The sequence below is a fragment of the Chelonoidis abingdonii genome, chromosome 4 (assembly GCF_003597395.2).
Source record: "Chelonoidis abingdonii isolate Lonesome George chromosome 4, CheloAbing_2.0, whole genome shotgun sequence".
Taxonomy (NCBI): domain Eukaryota; kingdom Metazoa; phylum Chordata; order Testudines; family Testudinidae; genus Chelonoidis; species Chelonoidis abingdonii.
The window spans coordinates 77,485,396-77,512,445 of record NC_133772.1 but is presented as its reverse complement, the minus strand read 5'-3'; the positions used below and the strand labels follow the sequence as shown (position 1 = coordinate 77,512,445).

Here is a 27,050-nt window from a genome sequence, read left to right as displayed (position 1 = left end):
TGGCCCCTAAGTCTACTGCAACATACACGATGATGGGTAAACTATCAATTTCTTCCTCCTTGTCAGAACAGATGAACAACAACAACAAAAAGCCCTACCACTAATATTCCTTATTATTTCTGCACAGATCTCCCTGTTCTCCTTATACTGACTCGCTCATAGCTTCCCTGTGGTGATGCTTTATGGCCTGCGTGAAATTAAAAGCAGGAAGCCTAATGGGTCTTGTTAAAGATTAAACAGGCACAGTGTTACCTAGTGCAAATTAAACTTAACATCTCAGGTTGCTTGTGTCAATTTTCTCAAACACAGGGAAAAAAGGTAATTGTCAAGTAATGAGACCATCGACTAAGGGTGGTAGAAATCTATAACATGGAACAATCTGGAGCTATATAATCTCAATCAGCATTTTATAATGGAAGGGCTTTCAGACAGATACACAGAGTAATTGGCTGCTCCCATGTGGTCCGTCCTCTAAGCTATACAATAGTCCAATTAAAATGTAACATTGGCAGCAGCACAATTATTTGGTTTCTATATCACAAGTCAATGTTTGTTGAATCAAAAGTTGCAAATACTAAAGATGCATGCATGGAATAGTAAAATGTGGATTGCCACCATGGGATTAACTTGAGCATCAGACACAACAGTCAAATGCACCTTAATAATGAAACATTTCCAATCCTCCACATTCACACATACCATATGTAATACGCCACAGAATTCACATCTTTTCTTGGGCTCTGCATGGAAACCCAGGTTGCTCATCATATAGAAATTCCTTTTACCAATCTTGGGGGTAGTTCCCCTGAATACTTTTTAACATCATTCACAGATAAGCTGAGAAAACACTGGTTTGAGATCAACCTCACCTTGTTATTCCCTTGCTATTCCAAAACATGACAAAGTTAAAAACCTAGGCATTCAGTCTGAAAGCAAGAATTAAATAATCAAGTGGATCTGTAAGGTTCTGTCCTAGAAAAGTATTGGAACATGTGTATGTTAACAGGCTTATGCTCAAGGAAATGTTTTCATAGCAATCCTTCTTTCCATTCCCTTGGATTAGCTCTCTTCAAGCATACCAAGGAAAGAGATGGAGAATGAAGGATTGACATGGGGATGCCAAATGCAACTGTTGTCAAAATAGTCCCAGTAGATTAAGGCCTTCGAGGTACTCTGCTACCCTGGTGATGGGTGTGAGATAAGGACCTGAATAGAAATCAAAAGGTACAGCAAGAAACACTTTCCAGCTTTGTCCCAGGAGGTCGCATCTCATCAGGTAGAATGGTCTGCTGAAAGAAAAATGAGTTACCTTGACCCACATTTCCTTCCTTGATGCTGAACCGTCCCAGTTAAGTTAGGATAAATCAGGTTTAGAAGAGATTTTCAAAAGGGAAAAATAATTTTACCTTATCAGACCTTTTTTTACTTTTTTAAAAAACAGCCCAATAGCTAGTAAGGAACAGAGTAACATTTTCTATCATGAGGCAGAGATAATATTTTGTCCCCACAAACTGCTAATGACATAGCAAGTCAAATGTCTACAATGAAAGCCATTATCTTTGTATAAAAGTTGTAAACATGTCCGAGTATTACATGGTTGCTTATAAGGCGAGATGGAATGTCTTCTCTTAGCCATTTTGGAAATGTTTTACATTCTTTGTACAGAGACTTTCCAGAGATCCCATATGTCCTTTAACAAGGAAATTCATCATACGATCCATCGGTTGGAAAACAAAGTTAGATAGCCAACACATAGTTTTAATGTTCACACTGAAGGTATGGAGACTGACAGACATATTAATGTGGTACATCTGACTAAAAAAATAATCTGGAAATTATAGTCATATGCTAAGGGGTTCTCCTTGAAGCTCTAAAATTCTGACTTGACTCTTGTAGAAAGAATAAATTTGAGAGATGGGCAGTTTTCTTTAAGACTATTACAACTATGCCACAGTCATCTACAGGAATGATGTCTATCAGTTTCTTCCCCCCGGAGCATTATATAAGTTCTCCATTGACTCCCTAATGAGAGGGCTGAGAAAAGTTTCCACAATTAATGTATTTCACTTAAACACTAGGCACTAATTTAACAGAAGACAATATAGATATTCAGTATTTATTTTCCCTTGTTCTTGGTGAAGACAGATCTGTTTTTGAGAGTTCATCAGCTCCTACATTTTATTCCTAAACTGAAGTCCATTCTGTTTCAGACATCACAGTCGGGTTGCTGTGAAAAGGATGATCCTAGTGCACAGCGGAATGAGCAGCACGTTACAGGCAAAACAGATGAACTCAAAGATACTGTTTGCAAGCAAATATGATACTTACAAAATAAAAGCGGACTTATTTTTTATCTATGTACTCCAGAATTTTTCCAAGGTTTTCCAGGAGACACCAGTAGCTCCATAACAGTAGCTTGCAATCTAACTTCAAGCATTGCTGTGGGTTGTGCACAAATCAATAGGTCAAAATTATCTCCTTGATAGGAGTTATTACACTTTACAGAAGTTTGCTTCAGTGGTTTGATGGAGCCTTGACCAAATCTATTCCATTCCAGTCAGGTCCTGATACTACATCCATCTCCATGGTAAGTGTGAGCACCATTCTGTTTCCTCTGATGTTGCTGATAGATCCAGCATTGAAGATTATACTGTAGTTTGAATGCTATCCTAGCCAATGAAACACAAGTCTGTTCCACTTAGGACATATTTGTTCTAGAAAATAGATGAAAGCAGATCTTGGATTCAGTTTCCATTAGAATTTCTGAGTAATAATCTTGGAGAAAAGAGAGCTGGTATACCTAATTGAAAGCTAAATGCTACATTGCCTTTATTTTAAAGAAAAGCCAATGCAAAAAGTCATTTTAACAGGCAAGCTGTAAAGCAATATTGCAATTTGGTCTCTAAATGTCTGCATTTCATTCTACTTTATATCGTTTCCATTCTTTAAGTACCTCATTCCAGCTACCAAATATTTTTAAAACAAGAGGAATCATTCCTCAGGCAAGTTTTTTTTTTTTTTTAAACTGGTGATTTCTCTTTTAATACATTCCAATTTAGGACAGTGAGTCCAGCTGTAAGTGGCAGGTGGACATGCTAACAGACACCAAACAAATAGAGGTACAGAGATGGCTTATGGAAAGGGGTTCTCTGAATTCCCAGTACTGAAAGAGTTAAAGGAAAGAAAGGAATTTGACAGACAGTTCAATGATATATAGCTCTGACCCAACCCATCACCCGGAAATTTCTTCATGGAGAGCCGTAAAAAGGAGGCCTCACTTCACTGACTCAGATGTCAGTTTCCAACAATCACGTGAAATACATAGATGGGGTAGAGTAAAGAGGAGTTTGGATATACCAAATCTTGGCAAGCAAGTTGGGCACCAGTGCCATTTGGACACCTGGATCTTGTAGGACTAGATATTTAGCCAACATGGCAGAAGTGACCCAGAAACATTTAGGCTATTTTTTTAAATATAAAAACAGGTCTGATATCTCTCTTTTTAAAGAAAGTGTCTTTGGGATTCTGAGCCCCCAATGAACACTTGGGTTTTACTGCTGTGCTTAGTTTTTGAAAATCAAATAGATTTTTCTTTTCCCTTTAATGAAAAATAGCATCAGGTTATTACTTACAGGCTTGAAAGAGCCAGCAGATACTCCAGATGCCCTGATATTTGATGATGCAGAAATACCCAAGAAATACAGGCAAAAAAACCTCACCTCAAACAAACTGAGGAATAAATATTGTGTTTAGTGAGGATTTAATATTCCCAAGGTGATTTCAAAAGATCGTTCAGGGCTTTTCAGAAGCAATAGGATGGGAGGGGTGTCAACATCCCATTAACAATACATTCATTACCCATGTCAGATGGAAAACACTACAGAGCTTGGTGTCTCATTAATATCAGAGGCACTCATTTGTTTACAAATAGAATTTCACCCTTGAAACAGAACTCAGAATTTTAAGCACTGGGAGCGTCACAGTGTCACATAGGCTATTACAGTTTTAACGCACAAGCTAAGCAACAGCACAGCAGCATTGCAGAGATAGGCTGAAGAGCTGTGTTTGAATAGCAGCATGAAACTGTTTCATTAAGACATTTTTTAAAAAGAATTATTTAACTTATTAAATTTAGTGTCAAGCTTGAAAATTAAATACCCCAATGAATTAAACATATTAAAGATGAGAAAATCACTATAGTACCTGGCATTACATCTCTCGGCTGTACAGTGAACTCCCTACAGATGGAAGAGAAAAATCAATGCAAACTGGATCATTTCTGGCCTAGCAACAAGAGACTGAAGCTGGTGAGAATGATGGTACGTCCAGCAATTATTCTGGTGCTAGATTTACAGCAGCCATTACCAGAGGAAGACAGAGGGGAAAAAGAGAGAAGTGTAGCAGGTATTAGAGCAGGGGTCAGCAACCTCTGGGACGCAGCTCGCCAGGGTAAGCACCCTGGTGGGCCAGGCCAGTTTGTTTACCTGCTGCATCCGCAGGTTCGGTCTATCGCAGCTCCCACTGGCCGCGGTTGGCCATCCCTGGCCAATGGGGACGGTGGAAAAAGGTACGGGCGAGGTATGTGTGGGCCACGGCTTCTCGTTGCCCCCATTGGCCTGGGACGGCGGACTGCGGCCAGTGGGAGCTGCGACTGGCCGGACCTGCCGATGAAGCAGGTAAACAAACTGGCCCGGCCCGCCAGGGTACTTACCCTGGCAAGCCGCGTGCCAGAGGTTGCCGACCCCTGTATTAGATGGAATCTCCATTATAAAGGCAATTGCTCTGCAGGAAAAGGTGATTCACTTTCTGTTATGGCTATCATTTTGCTTCTTTGGAGTCATTCTTTTTGGCTGTTGAACCATCAAAAGAACTCATCTGTTGCAAAATCTTCTATGGTTTCCTAGTTGATTAACAACTTCATAGATCCTATAACACACAGTAACATTTGCTGGACTTGCTGGGGGTCAAGTGCACATGCTTGTGAAAGCAAAGGGTCAGTAGCAAACTGTGTTTTTGAGGGAGAGAGCAGACAATTAAAAAAATCGTTAGAAATCCATGAGTGACAAATGAAATTATGTGAAAGAATGATGTCATCTTATCCTGACTAGCACACTGGCTCCCCACCTGCGTATGCTGACCTTTTGTGATGAAATTATCAATGAATATCCAAGACCCCGCATATTCCATAGCAAGCAAATTCTAAATTCTGCAGCAGGATTCCTGAATTCTGTAGAGCTCAGGTAGAAGTGCAGTGGCAGCCTCATTTACATTAATAAATGGAGGTTTTTATTTAATTAAAACATGAACATGAATAATATAGGCAGAGCAGATGCCCCATCTTACTTATTATATTAAATTCAATCTATTCTATCCTGTCCCCACGTTCAGTTTTCATTGTGCCAGAGATTTTTCTACTCACAGTGCATAGCAGAAGTTGTCAGGGGGAAGCTGGAGGCTTTGGCAGTTGAGCAGAGGGATTGTTGGGATTTTTGACACTCAAGCAGACAGGAGAGGTAGTTTTGGTTTTGTCAGATATATGCATACATTATACGTTTCTGCTAAAATGATCAGCAATAACATAGTTAATGACAACATTTTTTATTACAATCATTAGGGTTCAGAGTTAGCACCCAACTAGGATGAAGAGCGCAGGTCAGAGCCTGTTTCAGGCTGTTTGGAGACTTGAGCAGATGTCGCTGCATCAGCAGATAGTTCACATTTTCAAGGTTTTCTTTGCAACCACAAGAGCTAGAAACAATGTTTTGTTTAATTCCCGCATAAGATGATGAAATAATCCTCAGACTGAATAATTCTGAACTAGCCTGCCATAGGGGAATCACGTTTATTATGGAAGTGCATAAGGGCCAATCAAGAATGGGCCCCCACTGGGATAGGCACGGTACAGACACAAAGTAGTAGATGATCCTTGCCTCAAAATGTTTCCCGTAACCCCAAGCAGTAAGTGGTTAGTTTGTGACATGAAGACTAAGGGTTTATAAGCTCTTTAAGATTTCCAGCTGTGGATGTTCTCATTCCCCTTGGCCCCATTTCTAATCTTTGAGTCCCGATAAGCTCTCTATTCTTCCCGACGATATCTTGTGGCAGCAAGTTCCACAAGTTAATTTGGCATTTTGTTAAAAAAGAATTTTTTATATATTATATTAGAGAGAGAGAGGGGGAGAGAGAGAGAGAGCGCACACATTGTAGCTAAGGCTTGTGGCCCTTCTAAACACAGCTCACCCAGCTGTGGGTCTCTGCTGGCATGTCTCTGTCCCAGGAGATGCAGTATGATGGTGTTTTGGCCCTCTAATCAAAATACCCCTCAGTCCTACCCATTGGGGCATTTAAGCTTCAAATGTAATCAGAAATAAAACCAAACAAACTCAAAACCAGGGCTGTTCCACAAACCTTCGGTGAGGCCTGGCCCTTCTCCTCAAGGCTTGTTTTCAAAACAGCCGGTGCTTCTGCCACTTCCATTCCCAGGATGTGGTGTTCCTTCCAAGAGGGTTTGTCCAGCTGGCAGGTGAGCTCTGTCTCAGGGCTGCAATCAGGTTTCTTTCCCACCAAGAGAAGCAGAGCTCTGACCTCCTTCCTGGTCTGCTCTGGACTAAGTTAGGCCCTCTCCTTTTACCTCCCCTCTTCACACTTGACACTGGTTGCAGGTATAGTGGGGCAGGGCCAACTGGGTCCACAGGCTTTTCCTAATCCTATCATTGCCAGTGGGGAGCCTGTCAGCTTCCTTAACCCCATCAGAGCAGGCATGGGGGCATCTCTGCCCCATCACAGGCATAAACAGTCAGATGAGTCAACTATTTTTGCAACATGAATTTTCTTCAATTAAACTGAATACAGTATATTTAAAAAAACAAATTACAATTGCTTTTAATTGTGCAAAGACTGGTCCATAAGATGGAAAAGCTCTTATATCCCACTTCTTTAGAAAACGGTATTTTGACATGGCAGAAATTGCTTCATATGACCATCGTGTTTATATGAGTAATGACAAAACTGAAGAATTTCATGTGACAGGGAAGACTCTCTTATCTAAAGAACATAAGAACGCTGTACTGGGTCAGACCAAAGGTCCATCTAGCCCAGTATCTGTCTACCGACAGTGGCCAATGCCAGGTGTCCCAGAGGGAGTGAACCTAACAGGCAATGATCAAGTGATCTCTCTCCTGCCATCCATCTCCATCCTCTGATGAACAAAGGCTAGGGACACCATTCGTTACCCACCCTGGCTAATAGCCATTTATGGACTTCACCACCCTGAATTTATCCAGTTCTCTTTTAAACACTGTTATAGTCCTAACCTTCACAACCTCCTCAGGTAAGGAGTTCCACAAGTTGACTGTGCAACTGTGCAAAGAAGAACACAGATGTGCAAGAAAAAGCCCCATTCTCTCTCTCTCTCTCTGTGTATATAAAAAGTTTGCTTGTTTTTCATTGCCTAGCTATAATTTTGTTTTAAAAATCAGTAATGATTTAGAAAAAGCGAAAATTGCTGTTTGACTTTTTTATTAATCTCTTTGTACATTTGAGAACGTATAAACCAGTGAAGGGGACGTGTGTCTCAGTTTCACACCATTTAGTGACCTTCCTCCTAGTCCCACTGGTACACATATATCATGTTCATGTTAGAGTTCAAGATTGAAAAGGAAAATATTTCTCTGACTAACTCTGTGGTTGATGGCACTCTGCTCCTGTCAATGTGGCAAACGGAGTCTACCACAGCGTACTCATCTGTACTGCCAGAGAAATTACTCCTGCCTGTCAGTCAAAGGACGGAAAAGAGATGAAACCCATTTCCATGATGAATAAATCAGAGGTAATTAAGGTCAGGATGTCTTCAGTGTGTGCTGGGACAGAACTTCATTTAATGTTATTACATTCCTGCTGAAATCATGACCAGGGTCAGTTTACCTTTCTCTTCCCTCTCCTTGTCTCCCTTACCCCCCACCCCCACCAGCCATTCAGCTTTACAGATATTTATTACTTTACATTTTGACAGCAGTTTTTCTTCTTCGGAGCAGGGTAACTTAAAGAGAAGCAAAGTCTGAAATCCAAAAGAGCAGTAGCGTCTGTTACAAACAGAAGACAGATTTTAGTACAATAAATGGAAAACCTGTTTTAAAAAGGAGTGTGAAAGTCATGGGTGTCCAAACTGCTTGGCCTGTGAGAAGCCCAACAATGGTCTATTGATGGTTGTGTCTGAAGCAATGAAAACCTGAAAGGACGTACCTGATGACAATTTTTAGAAACAGAAGCAGTGTCCACAGCTGGAGTTGCTCTGCATTTGAATGCCTGACCCTTCCACTGTGTCTGTTACATTTGAGCAAACACATCCTAGGTATTCCAAGTGAGGCCGAAGACTCCATTTTCTTGTCAGCTTTTTACCACACTGAAAACTGGAATAATGAGTAAAGAGACAAAAGGTAACACAGCAGGGAGCAGCATTTTTGCTTGAGGGCTTTGCTCAGCACAAACTTGAGTGGGTGGGCGGGCAGAGTCTTCCTCTCCAAACCAACTGATGGTCTCAGAGCAAGCTTGACAGCTTTCCTCTAGTAATGGAAATCAACAAGATCTTCCTCTGGGACTCCCAGCCACACATGCTTTTGCAAACTGTAGCCTCCCAGAGTCCTCATTTCACCATACCATTTTCTGAAACACTTGCATACCAGGGAGAAAATGTAGGGGCTGGCAAAAAGAATTGATTATTTAGCACTAATAATAAAGTTTAAAATACCCTGGGGCTTCACTGTACCTTTTAAAGAGCTGCTGACATGACATGAAAGACTCTCGCTATTGAAAAATAGTTCTGCTTGTGTTGTGTATTACATATCTTCTGTATTTCATCTCTCTGGACATAAAACTCATGAAGACATCAACATGAGGAAAGGGTTTCTCTCAACAGTTCATTTTCTCCAGCTGCTTTTGCTCCACTCCACTCACATTCCTCTATCAGTGAGAGCACAACTTGTGGCTCTGGAAAGGATCATGCCAGACAGAAGAGTAGGATTTCACTTTTGGAATGAGGAGGTGAACACAGAAGTTTTGTGGATAAGGGAGGGATACGAAAATATATTGTATACAATGCAAGCAGAACTGCTTGTAAAGAGGCCCGTTTTTCATTCCTCCATGAGGTGTCAGCAGCTCTTTAACAGATTATTCTCCCACTTGCAGCTGTCAGAAGCATTGACCTTGTTGTTTGAGATCAGCTTGCTGGGCAGGCTCAGAGACCATTCAGCTCACACTATTACAGAGCTGTCAAAACCAAGGAAGCCCCACTACAGCCATAGGGCCATGCACCAGAGCTGTCTACCTCCACAGCCTTTCAGAGTGGTGGTGGTCAGGAGGGGAGGCAGGCAGGCAGCTGCAGCAATGCCCTCCCCTATCAGGAGACATTGAGTACCTTCAGTTCGCACTGAGACATAGCAGTTGAGGGCACTCAGCTCCCTGCAAGATCAGATCTATTATAATTCACAACTCTGGACAGCATTATTTTTGTATTTGAAACCTTGCATGTGGTGTTTGAACACAGTCTAGAGGACATATTTTGCTTTAAGTTGCACTGTGGGGGCCTACTGAACTGGCTCAGTGTTGTTTTGTGATGAGTGTGGGACCTAATTACAGTGGGTGATGTAAAAATGTAACTGAAGGCCACAACTGTTTGTTTCCATGCCAATGAATTAATACCATGCATTCAACAGTCCCTCATTCTTCAGACATTGTCTTATACACACACACCCCCCATTTAATCATGCTCCACATGTGGGTGATAATTTTGGAATGAGCTGTACACCAGAACCCTGACGAGAGAGAGAGAAAGAAAAGGAGGAAAAAAGGAGAGCAGAAACTGAAATTAAGAAAGGATGGAGAACTGGGGAAAAAATCCCTTTACAACCTTTTCAAATTTTGTCTTTGAAATGAATGAATTATGACATGGAAAAAAAAAAGATTCTGAATGTCTTGGAATTTAAACTCAGGGAATCAGCAAATGTAATCTCGATGATATAAAAAAATTGCCAATCTATTATTCTAATCTTAACTGTCATCACAGGTTTAAGCACAGTTTAATACTCTGATTAATGTCTACTTTGGCCCTCTGCAGCCCTCTGCAGGACTATCTGCAATAAGAGCATAGCAAACGAAAATTAAGAAGAGATAGAAGAATGGAAAATTCCCATTATTGGATAGCTTTCCCATCAGAGAGCTCACTGTGAACACTACACTCACAGGAAATGTCTGTATCTGCTCTTTAGAACGCTAACCCACACAGCACCAAATGGAATTACTGTGAAGCATTCTATGTGGACAACGCAGTCAGAACCTGACTTTTGCAGTCCCTGATTTTGTCAAGAGCATCTTGTCTACATAGACCACGTAAAGCAAATATTCCCAGTTATCATTTCTTAATTAGACCAATGAACTGGAAAGTTACAGATGTTAGCTATGGAGATGGACAAAAAGAAAAATATCCCGACTGATCCTCCACTCCCTGAGCACATTTTCAACTGTTCCCAATCTAGATTTAAATATTAGTTTTATAGAACACATGATCATGCTGGGAAATGTCTTGCAATCACACGGAAGGTGGCTGGACTTGGTCCAATGGAAACAATTTACAAAGCCAAGGTCAACATCTGAGAAAGCTTTGACATCAGATATGGAGAATACTAACTTGGGTTGTGACAGGAAGCATTTTTCAGCTGATTTTAAACTACTGTGGATGCAGCAAAGCCATTCAGATATTTAAGGAAATAAGCATGGACCCCGCAGTCTTGTTCCTCATTACAAAGGCTATGTCTACACTGCAATATAAGCCTGGGCTCAGCTTCAGGCTCAAGCCCAACCCCTACTTCCATCTACACTCAATTCTGCCCGACTCTGGCCAGCAAGTCCTCCAGGATCCCCTGTGGGGAGGGGGTCAGAGTTTCAAGCCCAAGTCCCATAAGGACTCAGGTGAAAACTCCATTCTTTTGAAGTGTGGACACAGTTTGGGCTCAGATTCCCCAGACTCAAGTCCTGGAAGTCCTCTAACACTATCCCACAATCCCTTGGGTCGGTGTTCCTTCTCCTTTCTATTCCAGGACTCCCAGGAAGTGGAAGTGGCCCCCTGGTACAAGTACAGCTGCTCAGCATTTAACCCTTCCATTTTATTTATTCTGCTGAGCAGAATTTATTTATTCTGCTGCAAGCAGACTGAACTTCCTTCTGCATTTGTGATGGCTACTGATAAGGAGTCCTTTTCCAAGTGCGCTACTAATAGATCACAGGAGTACAGAGAGATTTTGGTTAATCACTAAGGTGAGCAAACAGTAGAGCTTCAGCAAGAGTTCCAGGAGTGACCGTGCATACCAAGAAATAGCAAAAAAGCTGGAAGTGTGGGGATTCACGGGACTGGTGACCAGTGCAAGGAGTGGATTAAGCAGCTCAAGAAAGCAGGGTTGAGAACCACATCTCTGGGACCTCTCTGTTATCATGTCTCTTTTAGAAGCAGTTTGACCAGGTGCTGGTACCGAGCTGAGCATTGAGCTACCAGTGCTTCACAACAGTCTGGTCCACAATGGTGACCTTCTGACCCCAGAATCCAATGCAGTATCAGAGGGAAGCCGGCAAGCGCCAGATTAGGGATGCCAAAGTGACTTGTGCTCATGCTGGTCCCCATGGAAGCTTTGCCACTGGAACAGCTACAGCACATCCTGAGTCCCTACTTGGAAGAGTCTTTTCCTGCCCCCTTGGAGGAGCAGCCAACACGCAGAACTGGCAGCAGAAACACAAGAGGCAGAAGTAGCTCCAGAGCCTGGTAAGTTTCTGGCTCCATGTTTGTTAATATAGAAATGGGAGGAATTTCTGGTTCAAAACCCAATACAAAATGAATTACAAACTGCAGGCAGTAGCATGTATCCTTTAATAGTGGATTGCATGCCAGTGCCTTCATGTCACCCCAACCACATCAAATTCAAAATGGACACCGGGAAGCAAAAACAGTGAAACATGCTTTTAAAATTAAAATTTTACTAGAAACTTGTTTCAGAGTAGCAGCCATGTTAGTTTGTCTAGAAACTTGAAAATTCTTGAAGATGTGCCAAGTATGAACCTTATGTTGCCTTCCCTTTTAATACACCATGGCATACAAATCAGGCATGCCACAGCATATTGGGCTGCCTGGAAACAGTAAATTCTATACGGCACTAGGAGAGGTTACTTGTAGTCTGAGGGTGATGAAATCCATGTCCAAAGTACAGCTCAGGGGTTGGCTGCATGTAGTACACAAGTGTGCTGGGAATTGAGAGTAGATATTATCATGTGTTTATACATAGTTCACAGGATGCCTTCAGAACAGGCTGCATAGGGAGTCATAGGGAGGCAGTAATCCATGTGGATGCTAACACAGAATCCTGTTGATCCCCCAATGAATCTTGACCCAATTGCGGGCGCTGACAGCCACAAACTGTTCCCATACAAGAAACTGCAGATAGGCAGTCAAATTTCAGGGAAGAATGTATTTTCTGGGCCACCTTTGTAGGTCACCAGCCTGCTCCACTTGTACATGTTCTGCTTAGACATCAAAAGTTTGAAACCCTCTGTGGCATACACAGCTGACGTGCCACCAGTAGGTTGAAATAAAATGTCCCTTTGCTATTCAGAACCCCCCTGAATGGTTATGTCCTCCAGAACATGGAATGTCTGGAAAGTGCAGAGACAGCTTAGGCAGTAAGGCACCCCTCTCACTCCCCGCAAGGCAGTCTGCACTTTTTAAAATGAAAAGCAATTGTAAATTTTAAACTTACCATTGTTTGTGCACTCTTTTCACTGTGATTAACTCAGTTGTGTCCATGGACCTTCTGGGAACTGAAGTGTTCCACTCACAATCAACTGAAGCTCGATTTTACAAAGTATCATGTTTTTGGCCTTGAGATTATACAAGGCACTTTTCTCTGCAGATGCCCTGAACCTGTTTTGAAGTACTGAGACGATAATGCACTCCTTGATGTCTGCTTTTAGGTCCTTCAACCGTTGCTCGTCCCTCCACCTGTGCAGCACGGGCACACTCCAGCAGGTCCCTGGGATTCAGAACTGTCACAGACTAGTCCAAGAGGAAGTGTTTCTATGATGAATTTATGGTGGACATTCTGGACAGAATGGAGAAGGTTTCATGGCAAGTGGAAAGGCACAGACAGGCTACAGAGTGACAGGACAGAACTGCAATGTACAAGGAGAGGCATGCAGCACAGTTTATGGAGCAGGAACAAGGAAGAAGATGGCTGAGGGAAGAAGACAGAACACAGCATAAAGACCTGTTTGAGAGGCTGCTTGTACTTCTGGCTGCAAGAGTACAGGCTCCTACTGTACCCACATTATGTCCTGAGTCCCCTCCATGGTACCATGTGCTGCAGACCAGAAATACTGTGGAAAATTCCATAGTTGGCTGGCCCATGCAACACTAGCCGGCAGTACAATTGTACCACCTGCAGGCCTTCACCCTGTCCAGAGGTGCCAAGTGCATTCTAAACATGCAAGAAAGGGAAAGGAGAAGAGGGGCCCAGGGAATATGCAATATTAGGGTCTTCATTTCTTGGTACTGGTCAGTGTTTGCACTGTTAAATGTTCAGTTTATACACTATTTCAATAATGGTTTTGGTGTTGGTTTATTACTGGTGTTTTGGTGTGCTAATGGCAGCTGGCTTGCCTGGCAATGGTTTAATATATTTTATGTACAACAATACATCCATGCTGAAAAAAATAAAGACTTTTATTTGATTAAGAAAGTATTACCATCACTGCATCACATCATACAATGCACATTTCAAATAATAAACGCATAAGGGACTACTAAAGTTGTACCCAATTTCTCAGTACATTTTTATTTACATCAATCCATAGTTCTTGTCACATGCCCCTCTCCCCATTTCATAAACAGTCATGTTCCCAATAAGTACAATGCACATCAATCCTCACCCCCAGTTCATAAGCTATCCTCTCATCCATAACTAAAATACTTAACTACTCCCCCACTTCACTGTATGATGTGACAGTACCTCATTTACTGTAATCATTCTACATAACATTCATACACATACTAGTCTCCCTCTTCTATTGGCCCATGCATGGGTGCCTGTTGCATGGGTGCCTCCTGCTCCAAGTGTGATAGGTTCACTTTCTGGTTGAGTGTACCAATGACAGTAATGGATTGTTGAATAAGTCCATTCAGTGGGGGAAATGGCTCACCTTTGGCTTCACAATGACTGTGAGCGCAGCAAACCACAATAACGTGGACAGCATTGATGACACTGGAATCCAAAAACTGGTATGTAAACAGCACCAATGGGATTTCAGTCCACCAAAAAACACATTCAACCACCATTCTATACCTGCTGAGAGTGTTATTAAACTTTATTTCATCAGGTCCTCTGAGATCAGGATATGGTTTCACAAATCAAGGCAAAAGTTGTAACTGGAAGGCTGGTGGTTGGTGTTTCTAACCTCACATCATATTTCAGTAACACATATAGTAACACTTCACATTCAATGATAGTACATACAGTCCAAACAGGATATTAATGTTCAATAAACAAAGACTTAAAATGATATCTCACAAGGCATACTTTGTACAAAAAATATCATAATCATATCACCATGGCAAATATGGGGGTTCCATAGTGCTACTTTGGCATAAAGAGTGTCACAGGTACCCTTTGCAGTTTATGTATATGTCCTTGAGGAGGGCAAACTATGGGCATGAGTCCCGGCAATGACCCTGGCAAACTTTGGAAACCCCACTCTCTCAAAGCCAGCAATTACTTCAGAGATATCATTTATGCACAGCAACTTTAGGTAAATCATACACCTCACTGCCTCAGAAAACTCTGCTACACTTTATGGACAGTTGCCTTTCAATGCCAAACTGATTAGCAGCAGACTGGAGCAGTCTGCAGTAGCCAGCTTTCAGACGGTGATAGCAACCTGCTTCTGGACCAGTATGGCTACTCTCATACATGCATCATGATGCTGAAGGGTCAGAGAAAGCAGCTTACAAAGCTCCAGAAATGTAGCTTTTTTCATGCAGAAGTTCTGGACCCACTGCTGGTCATGACAGGTCCACACATGCTTGTCACTCTGCTTCAGAAGCACCGGTGTACACAGGAGGCATCAGCACCTATACTGAGAGTCATGAGCGGCATCAGCCAGTTCGAGTCTTCCATATCGGTATTGTTGGGGAGGGTGCTAGCAAGCTTAGGAAACATCAGTTTGACTCTGGTGTGGTGGCACCTTAAAGACTAACAGATTTATTTGGGCATAAGCTTTCGTGGGTAAAGCACCCACTTCTTCAGATGCATAGAGTGAAAATTACAGATTCAGGCATAAATATACTGACACATGAAGAGAAGGGACTTACCTTACAAGTGGAGAACCAGTGTTGACAAGACCAATTCAGCCAGGGTGGATGTGGATAATTGATGAAGAGATGTCAATACCAAATATCTGTATTTTTCACTCCATCATCTGAAGAAGTGGGTTTTTTAACTACAAAAGCTTGCGTCCGAGTAAATCTATTAGTCTTCAAGGTGCCACCAGTCTCCTCATTGGTTTTGTGGATACAGACTAACACGGCAACTCCTCTGATACTTGACTCAGGTCTGCGTACTGCTTTGCGGACACTGGAGCCTGGGTCTGGGGCCCAGGTCCAGAAATTCTTAACTGAAGGTCACTGAAAAATGTGGACAATCTAGCCCTGGGCTTACAAACCCAGGATTCACAGATTTGAATCCCACTAATCCAGTGCTTACATTGCAGTGCAGACATACCCAAAGAGATAACTGTATGACATCTTTAAATAAACTCTGCTCATACAGCCTCTGTTCCATGTTCTGGTCTCAGTTCACAATGATATGGAGCAAAGAAATCTGAGGAAGTTAAGTGTAGCTGGATTTGACTTATCACCACATTCTCAATTACCTTCCCAAGTGATGAGGCTTCTATTATTCTCTTATGATGATGTACCACAGCCCAATCGATCTCATAGGCAAGACATATTCACTGATATATAGCCATTTCCCTTTTTTAATCACATCCCATTATACCCTATGTATGCTCCTAAATAAATTATTCTCCATGGAAAACATAAGATGTTTTTCAAATCTGAAAAATTATTACAGAGAGACTCCACTGTAAGACCACGTGAGGTCCAAAAGCTTGATAGCTCTGGATCAAGACACTTATACGCTTCACCACTAAGTGCTCTGATTTTTTTCGTATTTGTTATTTAAAGTAAAACACCCACCAAAGTGTTAAATGGAAAAACCTGCAATATTGTAACATAACTTCAGGCTATAAAACGCACAGTACAAGCAGGACAGCCAACGATGGTGTTAAATTGGAACCCTACTTTGCATTTCCCAGTGTCCTGATTTTAACAGTGTGGTCTTAACATTTAGTCAGTACGGGGTGGGATTTTTTTTTTGGTATTTAATATAATTAAGTAGGTGGTTCCTTACACATTCTATTCAACTGTAGTCCCATATCCCTCTACATACCAACGGGTGGCTTAACCAAATATAATTATTTAGACAATAAGACATAATGATGGTGTGTTTGGAGCCAAGAAATGCAGGAACTCTCTGGAAGATAAATGCAGATCAGGAAGAAACAAGAAAATAGCCAAAGTATAAAGAGTACAAACAGTAACATTGGTGTTTAACCTTACCATGGGTCAATTGCATTTTTTATGATAAAAGTTCAGTTGTCAGAAAAATGAAACTAGTAGTAGTCAATATGAACACTTGTTTCTCTCTAGCAGATTCTTGATAGATACTAACTAGCTATTTTAGTGACAGGTTTACACAGACACATTATAAACTGCTGATCAGTTGCCCATCCTTTGGAGTGACTACACTTCTATAGATTACCTCTCAAGCTGCAGGTCACTCACTGGTGCTGGAAAGTAATGACAATTCTAAATGATCAAGTTCTTCTTCCACTTGAAAGCTAATTTCCAACCTGCTGCAATATTGATTTAAGAATCCCAGATCCTGGCCCTTGTTACAGGCCAGGAGTGTCTGGTATGACCATTTTAATCTTTAAATTTCATATTAAAATCAGTTTATACAGGGCAAGAAAACAATTCTGACCTCATTTGCTTTCTGCATGCTCTGTAGAGTATGCAGGCATTAATTCAGTGCCAAGCAAAATACAAAAATATAAACAACCAAAAATTTTTGTGACAGGAGACAGATAATCCCCATGTTGAGTTTCAGATTTCAGGTAACGACGACTACAAATATTAAGTATGTTAGTGACAGTAAGAGTACACATTCCACTAGGCAGAGGGGAATATTAAGAACTCAGAATTGGCTAACATGTCTCATAGCAAACAGAAACAGGCAGGCAAAGTGTGGGAAACGGAGTGGATAGGAGAGGACAATTCCAAAATGTTAGCTCAGAGAAGGCCACTAATATGCTTTTAGAGCATCCTCCACATATCATTAGAAAAACATCTTATTCCTATTAGCAGTCAGAGATTCAAAGAAAGCAGAGATGGATAAAAGCTTTATTACATTGCCATCTAGTTGCTAGTGCAAGGTTGCACCCTACATTATATTTTCTAATGCACTGTAGAATTTGTTTTTAAATGTCTCAAGTGATGTTGCTTCCATGTCTTTCTTTGGGAGACTATGCCACAATTCATGAAATGTTACACTACGAGGGTAAGATCTAACATTAAACTACTTTTTACAGGTCTTTTACAAAAATTCTATTGTTTTATAAGCGTATTTAGCAGTGTGAAAACCAAATGACTTTTCATTACCATTTTTCTCAGTGTTCTTTTGGCCTGATTTTGTTAGGATTCCATAAGGTAAGCAGAGGTCAGGTCAGTATTGGAGACCACCAATAAAAACCCAGGGTACTGCAAAAAGTGCTGCAGATGACTCAGAAGGTGGTGTACTTCCCTCCAACTCTATACCAAACCTACATGCCACGCTGGTCTCAAGCAGCACCAAAGTGGCAGAGGTGTCTTCTTTTAGATAATGCAAAAGCGCAGGGAAGAGAGAAAGGCAAGAGGCCCTGGCCACTTGTAGTCACTAATACTTATTTGGTATTTAAAAGAACAAAAACAAAAACAAGGGTAATATTAATCCTAGTGTCCAAGATAAACACTAGATCAAGTTATTTAATCTGACTTCCCTAAAATTAGATTAGGAAGAATAAACTGTTGAGGAGTGTTATTGCTGCAGCTATTAAAAAGTTGTGCTCATTCATACCAGAGGTGGCTGCATCTGAAGAGGTGGATGGAATGAACCTTGGGCATTTCCATTTGCAAAAAATCTTTGTGATGAAAACAATACATATTGCCCGTCCCATACCCTTCATACCTGGGTATCTAAAATTAAGCAACTAAATCCATATTTGGGCATCTAAATAAAAGCCATTTGATTTCTCACAGATGGATAAGTGCCCACAAATTCCATTGAAGTCAATGGGGGCAACAGGCGTTTAGCTTGATTTTCGGAGATTGAGCATCTGCTGCTTCTGTTAACTGCAGCAGAACTTGTGAGTGCTTAGCACATGCGACAAATCAAGTTACATTTATTTTGGTGCCTAACTTGAAAATTGTGTGCGTGCAAATATCTGTTATTTGTGATATACATCCCATCCACACATTTAGATTTTACACATTTTAAAGTACAAAATATAAACTGTCACTTTAATTATGGCATAAGATATGGTCCCTTGCCATACGAAACACAGAAGTACTTTTTTTTTTTTTTAAATAGACTCTTTCCCAGAACCATTTACTAATAACTAGAAAAATTTATTTTCTGTCTAAAGAAGAGAAGATCCTACTGGCTCTTCCACTTGAAATTTCTTTACATTTTGATGATGCATACTTCCCATAAATACTGTACGAAGGCAAACCATGAGTATACATGTAGAATGGGCAAAGTATGAACACCTTCAGGGGAAAACTAGACATGGTGTGGGCTGGAGAGGGGGATGGTGAGCAGCCAAAGTAACATCTCATTATCCCATACGAGACTGGAGAAGGAGAAGGAAGAGTAGGGCTGAAGGAGAAAACAAAGCCAAAAATTTAAACAACATTCATTCTGTTTCTAGGAGCGAGTGTAATATGGCTGCTGAACTGGAAGTCCATGCTGTCAATGATAAGTCTCTTACTGCAATAACCGCGAGCGGGTGCTACACCAAGAATCTAAAAGCAATCTGAAATTAAAAATACCAAAAAGAGCTCATCAAGAAGCGTAGTGAAATAAAGCATGCAAAAGTACAGCTGACCATTGTGGAACCTGGAAACATAGAAGAAAATCTTGGCTGCCTTTAAAATAAAAGGAATAAAATAAAACAATGGGAGGTGCATAGGCTAGACTGATGTTAAAATGTTTTACAAGCCTGGCAAAAAAATGTTAAGGCAGACCCTGTGTGGAGGGTATGGCTGATGCTCTAGGTCAGCCCTCTCTGCAGACACACGAACTATTTTGGAGGACAGCAGAGAAATCAGCGAAGTCTGTTGGGGTGATGGCGGGGCGGGTGAGAAGAGGGAGGAAGTAGTGAAGCCAAAGGTAAGTAAGAATTGTTATTCTCATTTTATAGATGGGGGGAAACTGATTTTCAGAGAGGGAAAGTTACTGTGTGGTTTTGGACAAGTCAGTCACTGGTATAAACAGGAACAGATTACAGATCTCCCAATTCTCAGCCCTTTATCTTAAGGACAAAATCAATCTCTCTTTCTCCCCCTTGGGGCTTCATGAACATAACTTAGGGCAAAAGGTTTTCCACTAGCCATAAAAACACAAAAAAGGCAGAAGCTGTAGCCAACCACCAACCAGTTGGTTTAAGATACACTGTGCAAAAAAGATGCCATTGTCAGAGATTCAGTTGGACAGAACCTTGGAAAGCATAATTGACTGATGGCAGCCCAGTACGGCTAAGCAAAAGATGTGGTTTTGCTTAACTGACTTGCCAGAGCATGACTGAAAACAGTTAGGTAGCAGACTAACTGAATGCAGTGGATGAAACACTCAGTCTCACAAGGCATTTTAATAAGGTTTAATTCTTTAGATTGGCTAAACAAAGATTATGGTACAGGTCTTAATATAGATCACTTGAAGGGAAACAGGGAGCCGGTACAAATAGGAACTTTGTTACAGGGAATTACATCACGACCATTTGGATATGCCAGGGGTCACCTTTAGGGACTTTTTTATACCATGCTTTAAAAGTAAGACAAAAAACTTGCAGGTAGCAGGATTGAGGCTCATGTTTGTAGCACTCCTGGCATGCGATTTAAAGCTATGATCATTTGGTCTCCTGGTTGTAGTAAGATGAGGCCCTGAAATACAAACTCTTGTGTCAGAGGCCTAGTCTGAGGCCTGAAGCCTGAACCAAAGTACTTCCAGGCATTGTAAGCAAAAGCTGGGCTGTGAGCCAGAGGCAGGCCTCACTCACAGAAGTTGGCAAGAAGAGGGTTGTTAGAAGCAGGTGCATTCACACATATAAGGGCTAACAAGAGGAACTTGTGCCAAGATGGCACCTGGACAGCCTGATACAAGGACACTCCACAGACACAACAAGAAACAGGCAGGTGCATCTTAAAGACAGGACAGCATGATGGATAGATCTGTTTGTCTGGAACAACATGATCAAAGGGGAGACAGCACCCTGATGAGCCAAGGGGCTGTACCTCAATACGTCAGTAGGGATGAGTAATCTGTCCTGTAACTGTACAAAAGTAGGTCCTGGAGTGCACATCTTTGTCCAGCCTAGGGGGCAATGGGGTCTCCTGCCACTGACTGAGCTGTGTCCATTGCCAGGGGGGCACATATTTGTAGTATGTCCTGTAGAGTCTATAGGAAACTATTACTGTGCTTTGTTTGACAATATACCTGGCTCAGGTTCCTTCGTACCTTACTAGAGTCTGTGGTCTTTGGGGGTTCTCTCAGGGTTTGCTGTATCAGCTATCTGCGCAGAGCCGGGGCAGCACACAGAGGGAAGACGCACACAGTCGACTTATCATTATCAAACAAGAGCAGAGCACCACACCGGTAGCTACTGACACTACTGGTAAAAGTTCGTCTCCAGTGCAGACACTGCAGTGCTGGGGGTCAGAAGAGGAGAAAAGCCCATACACTTAATTTGTCTCAGTGACTGCAAATAGAGAGACTGGTTCCAGCAATATTCTAGATGCACAACAGTCCCTAGGTTGAAATGCATAAAGCAGTGGTCAGAACCCAACAGAAGTTACCGACATTAGCCCTAAATATTTAGGTCTAAAGTTGAAACTGAACATGTGGCTGGCCCTTTGAGAGCTCTCTGATCCTCAAGGTAATACCCAGAATCCACAGTTTCCACAAAAACATGGCCTAGCCCATCAAAATTTATGCACATATACCCAAAGACAGTAATCTGTGGGCAATGCCAATACGCGCTGTAAGAACTCAGCTGTGAAAGTGTCCCTGTTGATCCATATACCAACAGACCAAGAAAGAGTTAGGTCCTGCTGCAAGGGCACAGGAAACACCCTGATGCTTAGATACACTTGGCTACCACGTGTACTGCAAGTGGGATCAAAATATCACATTTAAACCCCACATCTTTGTTCTACAATAAACTCAGTAGCTGTTAAACATGCATCCATGGAATAGATGATAGTTTTAAATCCAGTCCTAGAGCCTAATATCAGTGATTTATATCCTGCAGCAATAAACACTACTGCACATTGACGTAGCACTTTTCTCCTGAAGGATCCCTCACGCACCATACCATGTGCCCCTGTAAAAGGCTCTAATGCATTTTGGCGCTGGGGTACACATAGAACTAATGAAATGCAGCCACTTTTTAGGTAGTGACAGCAAGCAAACAGTGCTCAGCATATTGCAGCACAGTAGGTGAGGGTAAGTTTTGAGAAAGACCCTGCTGTCACATCTTATTCAACAGTAAGTCTTCCAGGATCTATGACAGGAGTGGCCAAACTTACTGACCCTCCAAGCCACATACAAAAATCTTCAGAAGTTCAAGAGTCACAAGACACACACAACCTGCTCCGCAGAGCAGTGCCTGCTGGGGCCTGGGGCTTCTGCTCTGACACCCCCTTGCAGGCCTAAAGCCCTTAAACTTCCCTCCCTGCAGCGCAGAAGACTCCAGTTCCACCACCTCACCAGAAGTACGACAGGTCACCAGAGCAAAACAGGGGTCTGCCTTTAAAACAAACTTGTTACACTCCAGAATCTGCTGACCTTCACTGCTAGGTGCTGTCAACTCCTCTGAACTGCTGTATACTGCAAAGCATTTAGCGCACTATCAGGGTAAGAAGCACTTCATACAATGCAAGTTACTATCATTAACCTTTTGCTAAAGACCTTTCTTATTACACAGGATATGGACCAGATCAAAGAGTAAGGAGATGAAAAAAAAGGAAGTAACATGAAGCCAAAAAGGTAAACGACCGCTAGGCATACTAGCACCAATCCCCTAAAACTGAGGGGGCTGATAAAGCCACCTATGTGGTATCACAGAGCAGTTTGTAGAACTAAATACTTGATCTCACCCCCATCCAAGGAGGCGATCAAGGTATCTAAAACTTCTGACACACCACAGATTTCGTGCACCACAACTTATAAGAACATTTTCTCCAAAGCAATCTCTGGGAGAAACAGGACTGACCGATTATTTGGCAACTGCTGCATTATTAAGCATGCAGCGCCCTCATGTGTCTACACAAGGAATTCTCAACAAAAACCTTAAAACTGGTGTCTGGTGAGAACGTTTGCTCTCTGCCCTTTGGCAGGTTTAATTTTGCAAGAGTAATAAACTTTGATATCATACTAGGGGCCTGACCTTCTTAGTCCAGTCCTTCGCTATCCTTAACAAGACACTCTTACATCATTCTCTATTTGAATTCAAGTAAACAGGGTGTATTGACGTAGTCAGTAGTAGGGTCATCTTTCATCACAAGCTAAAATATATACCGTCACCTACAACAGTTGGATTCAGAGAAGAGTGCACAAGTAAAACAGAAGTTAACAACAGCATAATCAAAAATATGAAATATTAATAGTACATACTGGATCTTGGTTAAGGAAAGAAACCCCCCTTACCAATTTCTAACCTAGGCCTGGTCTAAACTAGGAACTTACATTGGTATATCTACATCTCTTATTGGTGTAAAAAAATCCACAACTCAGAGATGCAGCTATACTGATCTCATCTCCGGTGTCGACAGCACTAGGTAAATGGAAGAATTCTTCTGTCAACCTAGCTAACGCCTCTTGGATGAGTGGATTACCTATACCTATGGCATACACAGTGTTAAATGTAAACATACCCCTAGACAATTACCTTAGCTGGCATATCCAAAATTTCTTCCTTACGTGATTTATTTGCAACTATACATTATAGGAATATTTTAATGCCTCAAATGTTATCAGGCTGACAGACGGACATTAGAAAGCAGAGCAACGCTATATTACTCATCACACTTATGTAAGCTTATCCAAGATAAACGTAGTTTTAATGTCACCATTTGAAATTAAGCTTTTCCCTACTCACGTTGCACTTGTGAAACTCATATGCATGAGAAAAGGTGCTTTGTGGCTAGACAGCTCTGTTCTAGTCACTGAGGGTACTGGAAAGACAAGAGAGTAAAACCAAATGCGTTAAAGTCCTGCATTTGCAGAGGAGTGTGCTACAGTATTATTCAGAAACACAGTACAACCCCTGGAGGACCAGCTTTTGATTTTACTTTATCTTTACATATAATACAGTAACTTCCAATTCCCCTTCCTCCAGGATGAGATTAAATGCACTTCACAGTCTGGAAACTGAAGTCACTATGATGCAACTTAATGAAATATTGGACTGAGCAGACACTCTGGAAAGCCTGCCGTCCCTTGTGCTCTCATTATAAGAAGGCGAACAGCCACTGTCTCCAATTCATAGATGCCAGGAAACAAGAGAGCAGCACAGTTACAACATAACTGTATTTTTTGCAAAGCATTTGATTTAACTGGGAAATGTTATCAAGAGGAACAGGCAGCAATAAAAGAATGACTTCAAGAAGATAGTGCTTAATTACATCTTCTATTAAAAGAACTTCAAAGATCTATTCTTATTGTATGCCATTTTTGTAACGGCTCTTGTAGCTAAGCTCTCTTCCCATCTCCTAGAATCTCTGTAATAAGTATAGCGGGCATATATTGCTACAACCACAGCTTGTGAACAGAGCTTGCTTAATTTCACCAACATATAGGACCACCTGAAACCCCAGCACAATCCTATGGTTTATTTTATGGCAGTTTTTCCACCTCTCCTTTGCTTTCCAGAGGACAGCATAGAAGAGGGTAGATATTCAGCATCGTGAGTATCCATCCGTCTCATTTTGCTACATTTAATTGCACTTTACAAATCAAAGGTAGGCTTGGAGATCAGTATGTAAGACAAGGGACCTCTCTCTACTGCCCTGATTGTTTACCTGTTGAGTATTTCACCTGTCACATCATCCTCAATATATTTCTGTCCTAGTATCAGCAATGATGGAAAGAGCTGGAGAACATGTGGTTATCCTAGATTGCTCAACAGTGCACTCAAGATGAAATATATCTGCCAACATTATATGTTTTTCTATCACCCTTCAACCTGGCTGGATGACAGGCAAATGCAAAAGTCTTCTCTTGCAAGTTCCTTGACCAAACATTTTATCACAGGCCTTACATTAATTGCTTCAGGAGCATGAAGACACTGGTCAAAGGCCAGGTACGGTGAAAGCTGCAAAATGTATTCCCTGTATTGTAACATTGATGACATCCTACCATTTGAGGATTATTCAGTCTTTAAATTCACTTTAATCCTGACTCAGAGCAGTAACTGAGATCCTTACCCCCATGATGTGTGGTGGTTGCATCCTGGGTTAACCTTATTACAGACAGAGAAGAGACCATTACATTTCCCTCAGTTAGGTTCAAAACACTGTCCCAAAGACTAAAAGGCCAGACAGACAGCCCTCTGTTAACCCATCAATAATTCTAAAACTCCAGAGAACTTGCAGATTCGAGACAAAAAAGAATTTGAACAAAACAAGCATTCAGGTGCCTTTTGGTGATCATTCAGATGTCACACCCATCACAAGAAATCACTCACTGTATTTCTGTTTTACAGAAATACCATCACATCTGATAGTTTGATGGCCTCAGCTGGCAACACACCAGGATCCTCACTGGTTCCACAAAGTAGTAATACTGTGGCCAAAGGAACAGCAATCCTCATATATTATGTAGTTAAAAACCCATTTAGTCATCAACTTAAATACAGTATGAGAGTTCATAGCCTTTCCACCTGGTCCCAGTACCTTGAAAGTTTAAGGTAGCAGTAGGAAGAGAACCTGGAGAAGTCAGCATTGCACCTACCTCCATATTACAATCTACTGGTAAGGAACCAGCAGAGCATGCAAGGCAGGAGAACCAGTACTTGGCACTCAACAAGGAAGCTACAGCAGAATGCTGAGCAAGAGGTGACAGAGCTATTCCACCTAGTGCACATCCCCTTTGAGACTGACTGTCACTGCGTCACCTACACAAAAGATGGGCTCTTCCCTTTAAGTAATTAGAAGTACACAGTAAAAGGGTTTATGTTCCCACTGACATCGGACAGGCTAGAGCCTCCCCCCCCCCCTTTTTTTTTTTTAAATAGTAAATTGTTAATAAGAGCTCAGTGCTTTCTGGGTTAAGCCTTCCAGAGAGATTATGGATAACTGTGTTTTTTAAAAGCCACTGAATTGGAAACAAGTAAAAGCTAGCGATGAATCATGTGTGCTGCAGTGTTCGCAGCTTCTATTCAAAGGAAAGCAGCACCTATTTTGCTCAGCACAGCACTGGAAACAGTCACACAGTGAGAAGAGATTTCTTCCCTGTATAATCTAGGCCACATAATTGGAAATAAGGTTTTTAATTAAAATTGGCATTTCTGATCCTCCTGCTGACTGACAGCCTCTTCCTCAGACTGCTAAACCAGTATCCAAGAAATGGCAAAAAGAAAAAGAAATCTGGCAAACCTATAAAACCTGGATTTGATTACTCTGCACTGGGGATGGTTCATATAACAGGATGTGCAGAGAGAGACAGCAGATAACCTGCTAAGGACATTTTCCCCATAATTATAGTAAATCACAAATAAGACAAGATAGGAACTAGTTTTCCTCAGTCCACAAGCAGGACAATTTTAAATCAGAAGCCTTATTTTCAGAGGGTATATCTACTCTGGAACTGAAAGTTGTAACTTCCACATTGAGCAGATATGCCCATGCTAGCTCTGATTGAGCCAGTGCACTAAAGACAGAAGTGTAACCACAATAGTGCAAGCGGCAAGAGGGCCTACCCACTCTGAGTACGTACCTACAATCCTGTCTGAAACTGTACTCAGTAGCAGTGGTTTGAGTGACAGGAGGGCTAGCTGCCCAAGTATAATCCCCCCCGAAACCATAGGTACATGCTCAGGGCTGCTGGCCCCTCCCACTGCTTATGCTGTTATGGCTACATTTCTATTTTTAGCACACTAGCTCAAAGTAGTGTGTGTATTTCTACTTAAGCTGGAAATTGCACCTTCCAGCTCCACTGCAGACATACCCAAAGAGTCCAGTTTCTACATGAGGAACAGTATATGTGCTTCAACATGTGCAGCTTTCTTTGAACAGAAGCTCCTGCTGAGAGGCCAAACTCAGCGGTCAGCATTAGCAAAGGTTCTTATCCCCCTTCAAGACAGAAAGGCCCTGTGTCAGGAAAGCTGTACTGGCCAACCAGGAACAGTCTCCCAATGGGTTACAAGGAGCTCATCCTGGTGGTGGTACTGTACCTTCAGGAGGCTCCTCCCGCAGATGAGGGGGCAGTTCTTCACTGGTTGTCTCTGCTTCATCTTCCACCATCTGTGTTTCCGAGCTGGGTCCCTATAGGAAAGAACAGCAAGGAGGACTTAATTTTAGAAGAACCACCACAAGAAGGATTAAGGATTGGAAAATATGCTTTATAATGAAAGGCTCAAGGGGCTCG

At 41.7% G+C, this 27,050-nt stretch overlaps 2 protein-coding genes across 4 annotated transcripts in view; both read right to left on the bottom strand.

Annotated features, from left to right (window-relative positions):
* The window catches only part of LOC116821720 (transmembrane protein 263-like), a 342,098-nt gene that overhangs the window by 272,093 nt on the left and 42,955 nt on the right, over positions 1-27,050 (bottom strand). For all 3 annotated transcript variants that reach the window (XM_032775118.2, XM_032775119.2, XM_032775120.2), the window contains exon 2: positions 26,857-26,947. In XM_032775118.2, coding sequence (XP_032631009.1) covers positions 26,857-26,916 — 60 coding nt within the window. In that variant the 5' untranslated portion in view covers positions 26,917-26,947. The remainder of the gene's footprint in view (positions 1-26,856; positions 26,948-27,050) is intronic.
* The window catches only part of PRDM11 (PR/SET domain 11), a 276,782-nt gene continuing 265,352 nt past the window's right edge, over positions 15,621-27,050 (bottom strand). Inside the window, exon 8 of the transcript XR_012655776.1 lies at positions 15,621-15,634. The gene's annotated coding sequence lies outside the window, so the exon portion shown is untranslated. The remainder of the gene's footprint in view (positions 15,635-27,050) is intronic.